The following is a 5166-nucleotide window of genomic DNA, read 5'->3' on the forward strand; positions in this document are numbered from 1 at the left end:
CAGGAATCGGAGTCTCCTCTTTTAGGCCAGGGGAAGCCCAGACTAGCTACGCGGCCTGCGCGTGGCCACCGCATTTATTAGGGGCGCCTTACTGGGTGCATTTCGGCCGGGGAAGAGCTCGCGTGCTCCTGATGCGGAGTGAGCAGATGCCCTGGAGGCTGAACGACTCGCTCACAGACGCGACAGCCCGCGGCCCCTCAGCTGTAGTCGGAAGTCAACACCTATTAGGCGCTGCCTCTGCAGTAGCCTTGGGAGGGGTTGAGAGGAAGAATAAATGAGTCAAGCGGGTATGTAGGGCCTTGCTCAGCTCAGGGCCAAGGCTCTAGGGATGAAGTGGGAACGAATGAGCCTGCCTTAGTGGTATGCCTCATGAGAAGGCAGGATTGACGGCAGAGACCAGAAATGTGCATGCCTTGAATTCTTACTGCATGGCGTCCCCTGGGTGAGGAGTTTCACCTCACCTGGAGGAAGAAAGCAAGGCTTGTGCATTCATTAACTGCCTACCGTTTGCAAATCTTTGTCACATCCATTCTGCAGACAGACTGACATTTAGGAATATTTAGGAATGCCATAAAGCCTCAGAGTCAGGATCCCACCTGGCAAGGTCTGGAAGGAGTGTGAGATAGACAACCTACTGTTTGCAGCTCCCTTCCTGCAAGAGAACCAAGCAGAGCTGCATTTGAATCGCATCCCTCCCTTCCATTGCAGGCCGGTGAGCTGTGCCTGCAGGTGCCCGTCTGGAAGTCTGACCCTCCGCCCATCAACGTGAGCCTCTACTATGAGTCACTGTGCCCCGGCTGCCGGTACTTCCTGATCCGCGAGCTCTACCCGACGTGGCTGATGGTCTGGGAAATCCTCAATGTCACGCTGGTGCCCTACGGAAACGCTCATGTGCGTGGGTACAGGTGAAACTGAGGCCCGTGGCCAGGGGAAGGGGGTTGGGGGGTGCAGCCAGCACTCACCCCACTGCTTTTCAGGAACAGAACATCAGCGGCAGGTGGGAGTTCACGTGCCAGCACGGCGAGCAGGAGTGCAAGCTTAACAAGGTGGAGGTGAGCAGCACGCAGAGTTCCTGGCGGGGGGGGGCACGAGGCTGGGGAGAGTGCCCACCGTAAGGAAAATGGAATCAAGGCTCACAAGGGATGGACTGCAACCAGCTCCGTCCCTTGCCTGTGTGCCTCCATTTAATCACATCTTCATTCTCCGCTTCATTAGTGGACACTCGTGGTTATTCCCGGAGTGGTCTTGGGGTGCTCTGGGCCACCCTCACATCCTTGCCTGTCCCCCGCCCGCCAGGCCTGCCTGTTGGACCAGCTGGAGAAGAGTGCGGCCTTCCTGACCATTGTCTGCCTAGAGGAAATGGATGACATGGAGAAAAATCTGAAGCCGGTGAGCAATGCCCCTCACTCAGCCTGGGTCGGAGGGCCCTGGCCTTCCTGCATCCAGACAGACCCAGGTTCAAGTGCTGGCCACGACTACCACTCTCCGTGCAGCCCCAGGAAAACAGCCTCCCCTCTCGAAGCCTCGATCTCTGAATCGAGAGAACCAAGATCTTCTGGGACGTGGGTAGATCAGGGAGGGCTTCCTGGACAAGATGCCTCCGAGCTGGGCTCAGACAAACAGGAATGTGCAGGGACACAGATAGTGACCCTTCTCTGGGGTAAGGAGATGACAGGACAGGCCCACTTAACTCCCTGGGGGGTTATGAAAAAGAACTCCCAAAGGAGTGGCTCATCTGCCCTGATCGTTTATTCATTCATCAAACATCTGGGCCACCCAAGAGACCTGAGCAACCCTGAGACACCTCCAGGCCCTGCAGAGTCGTAGTATGGAGTGCAAAGGATGAGGGGACACTCAGGAGACTCAGGGGAAGGGGAAGGAAAAGTGCTCCTGGCAGAGGGAAGAGCAAGTACGATGCTCTCAGGAAAATAAAACACTATAGGGGTCGGGCTGCGGGTCTGGTCTTACGGGAGACAGGAGCAGCCTGAGCCCCTGCCTTGGGGGCCTCCACTCAGGCATGAATTAAGCACCCGTTGTTTATGGGTATTGCTGCGTCCCTGTGAACCCAACTGTCTCCTGTTGCTAGTAAGGAAACAAAAGCTTGGCTTGGGTTGGGGGGTGGTGCTAGTGGGAGGACCGTTGGGGAGATAACAGGGAGGAAGCTGAGACAACACCCCAGCCAGCCAGCAACCCCTCTTCCCTCAGTGCCTGCAGATCTATGCTCCAAAGGTGTCCCCTGACTCCATCATGGAGTGTGCCACAGGGGACCGTGGCATGCAGCTCTTGCACATCAATGCCCAGCTCACGGACGCTCTGCAGCCACCCCACGAGTATGTGCCCTGGGTCGTCGTCAATGGGGTAAGAACTCTTGCAGCTCTCAGGTCATCCCCCAGGCAGGGACCGGGTTGATGGATGTGACCACTGGGCTGGGAGGCAGGAGGCAGGGGCCAGACTTGGGGCCATTTGTAGCCCCTTCTGGGCCGAGCACGGGTCGGTTGGGGCAGGTGGGACTTATGACCTCCTGTCTTGCTTGTGCAGAAACCCATGAAAGAGAAGGACCAGCTCTTACGCCTCATCTGCCAGTTGTACCAGGTAAGCTAGACAGGGAACAGAGGGACTCAGCTGGTGGGGTCAGGGTCTCCTTTCAGGACCCCAACTCGTGGCCATCTCCTCCAGGGCAAGAAGCCGGATGTCTGCCAACTCAGAGCCAGTTCCCACAAGGAAGTCTGCTTCAAGTGATGGCCGGTGCCCTGGGAGGGAACTGATGCTGGAAGAACAAGATCCCACCTGCCCTCATTTTTTGATCCCTGACTCAGCAGCCACTACTTATCATCCAGATAACTTCTACACATTCCACGAAGCTGAGACTCAAAATTCTGCCCTGAGATCAAGAATCTCGCCCCACTGAGAACGGTGCTACACTGAAACTAGTTCAATAAACACTTCTCACTTCTGGATGTTGTGATTCATTTGATAAGTCAGCAAATCCCCTTTTCCTGGATCTGCACAATGCTGGAATCCCTGAGAAGCCCCCTGTCCAGGGGATGCAGAGCCAGACAGACATTCCTAGTCCCATGGAGGCAGGGATGGGCTAGAGGGGGAGGCACCAGCACTAGAGAACCCAGAGGAGGAGTGAACGTTCTGCATAGGGAGGAGGGACATTGGGACTGGGGTTTTGAAGGGTGACTAGGAGTTCATTGGGCAGAAAATGTATTTATTAATTCAACAAACATCCCTAGCTCCCCTTTTTTGTTGCCTCACATTGGGTGTTATGGGTTAAGCCAGAGAATGGTAACTGGAGCCAGGCAAGGCCAGAGGATGGGGCAGGGACCTTGTCTGGGGAGTTTGAAAGAATATGTTCACTGGGGGGAAATCATGGTGTTTCAGGGAAGGAGAACCAGTGTAAAAAGGCCCAGACAGCAGCAAAATCAGGAGTTAGAATGGCAGGCTGAGGGACTTCCCTGCTGGCGCAGTGGGAATCTGCCTGCCAATGCAGGGGACACAGGTTCGAGCCCTGGTCCGGGAAGATCGCACATGCCGCAGAGCAACTAAGCCCGCGCACCACAACTACTGAGCCTGTGCTCTAGAGCCCGCGAGCCACAACTACTGAAGCCCACATGCCCTAGAGCCCGTGATCCTCAACAAGAGAAGCCACCACAATGAGAAGACAGCGTACCGCAGCGAAGAGTAGCCCCCGCTCTCCACAACTAGAGAAACCCCACGCGCAGCAACGAAGATCCAGCTCAGCCAAAAAATTAAAATAAATAAAAAAATAAAATCTCAAAGAAAGTCCTTCCTTGACAGGTCTCATGGGATTTGCCCTGATTATTTTACACAGGTGCAGCAGGCGTCCAGTTTGCTTTACTGGAAGTTTCTGTAAGGAATCTCAGGGTGGACTTCTAAAAGCCTCTATCATTTGTTAACTGGAGATGACAACTCAAGTTTCACCTGCAGTTTCATCTGTGCCTTTTGGTGAATTTCTCTCTTCTTTGATGTCCCCAAAGTATGGCAAGGATCTTGGTTGGCCAGGCTGGACCTGTAGGGCTGACCCTCAAGCAAGGGACAAGCCAGTTTTCCTGTGAGGGTTTTGTAAGCACTGGCTCCCAAAAGTCCAACTTAGTTTCTTGAAACTGGCTGGTGAAATTGTATCTGGAAACAGTCTGTCTTCCAGGAGGTGGAGCTTAATTCCACCCCCCGACTCTAGCCCTGAGAGTGGACTGGATTTTGGAACTCAATTCCAAAGAGTAGGGAAAGGGAGAAATGGTAACCTGACAGTGGAGTAGAAACACCTGGCAGACGTCCCTTAATCACGTGAGCCAGGTGAGCCTCACGTGACCCTGGTTAACATCATGTGATCCGAGTTAGAGGCACCGGGGTAAATCATGTGATATCACACGCACCATCTGACGCAAGGAGGACACCACCTCTGTGGGATTCTCCCCAAAAACCCAGAACCCCAGTCTAACCACAAGAAAACAGCACCCGAACCAAGATGGAGGGACATTCTACAAAATGTCCCACCGGTCCTCTTCAAAAGTGTCAAGGTCATGAAAAACAAGAAAAAAACCAGAAAGAATCACAGACCAGAGGAGCCTGAGGGGATGACTAAACGCAATGTGGTGGGATCGTGGCCAAGTTCACACTTGAACGAGTAACTGGAATTAGGATTGATAATGCTGTCCTGTGGTTCCCTAACATCAGCCAATGCACCTTCAGGAATTTGCCAAATAGAATTGTATCACAGGGACTTCCTTGGTGGTCCAGTGCTTAAGAATCTGCCTTCCAATTCAGGGGACGGGAGTTCGATCCCTGGTCGGGGAACTAAGATCCCACATGCTGCAGGGCAACTAAGCCCGCGCACCACAACTACTGAGCCCACGCTCTCTGGAGCCCACACACCACAACGAAAGATCCCACGAGCTGCAACTAAGACCCAAACGCAGCCAAAAATAAAATAAATAAATAAATACTAAAAAAAAAAAATTTTTAAAGAAATGTATCACAGAGCTAAAAAATACAACAAACTACTGAATGTAACAAAAAAGAAGCAGAGTGGCATGGACATATATACACTACCAAATGTAAAATAGATAGCTAGTGGGAAGCAGCCGCATAGCACAGGGAGATCAGCTCGGTGCTTTGTGACCACCTAGAGGGGTGGGATAG

General features: G+C 53.2%; 1 protein-coding gene across 1 annotated transcript in view; it reads left to right on the forward strand.

Annotated features, from left to right (window-relative positions):
- Nucleotides 1-2974, forward strand: part of IFI30 (IFI30 lysosomal thiol reductase) — a 3532-nt gene extending 558 nt beyond the window's left edge. The window contains exons 2-7 of the mRNA XM_024767389.1: nt 709-891; nt 978-1052; nt 1297-1389; nt 2206-2358; nt 2539-2592; nt 2677-2974. Coding sequence (XP_024623157.1) covers nt 709-891; nt 978-1052; nt 1297-1389; nt 2206-2358; nt 2539-2592; nt 2677-2739 — 621 coding nt within the window. The 3' untranslated portion in view covers nt 2740-2974. The remainder of the gene's footprint in view (nt 1-708; nt 892-977; nt 1053-1296; nt 1390-2205; nt 2359-2538; nt 2593-2676) is intronic.
- The last annotated feature ends 2192 nt before the right edge of the window (nt 2975-5166 follow it).

Source organism: Neophocaena asiaeorientalis, unplaced genomic scaffold (genome assembly GCF_003031525.2).
Source record: "Neophocaena asiaeorientalis asiaeorientalis breed wild unplaced genomic scaffold, Neophocaena_asiaeorientalis_V1.1 scaffold87, whole genome shotgun sequence".
Classification (NCBI taxonomy): domain Eukaryota; kingdom Metazoa; phylum Chordata; class Mammalia; order Artiodactyla; family Phocoenidae; genus Neophocaena; species Neophocaena asiaeorientalis.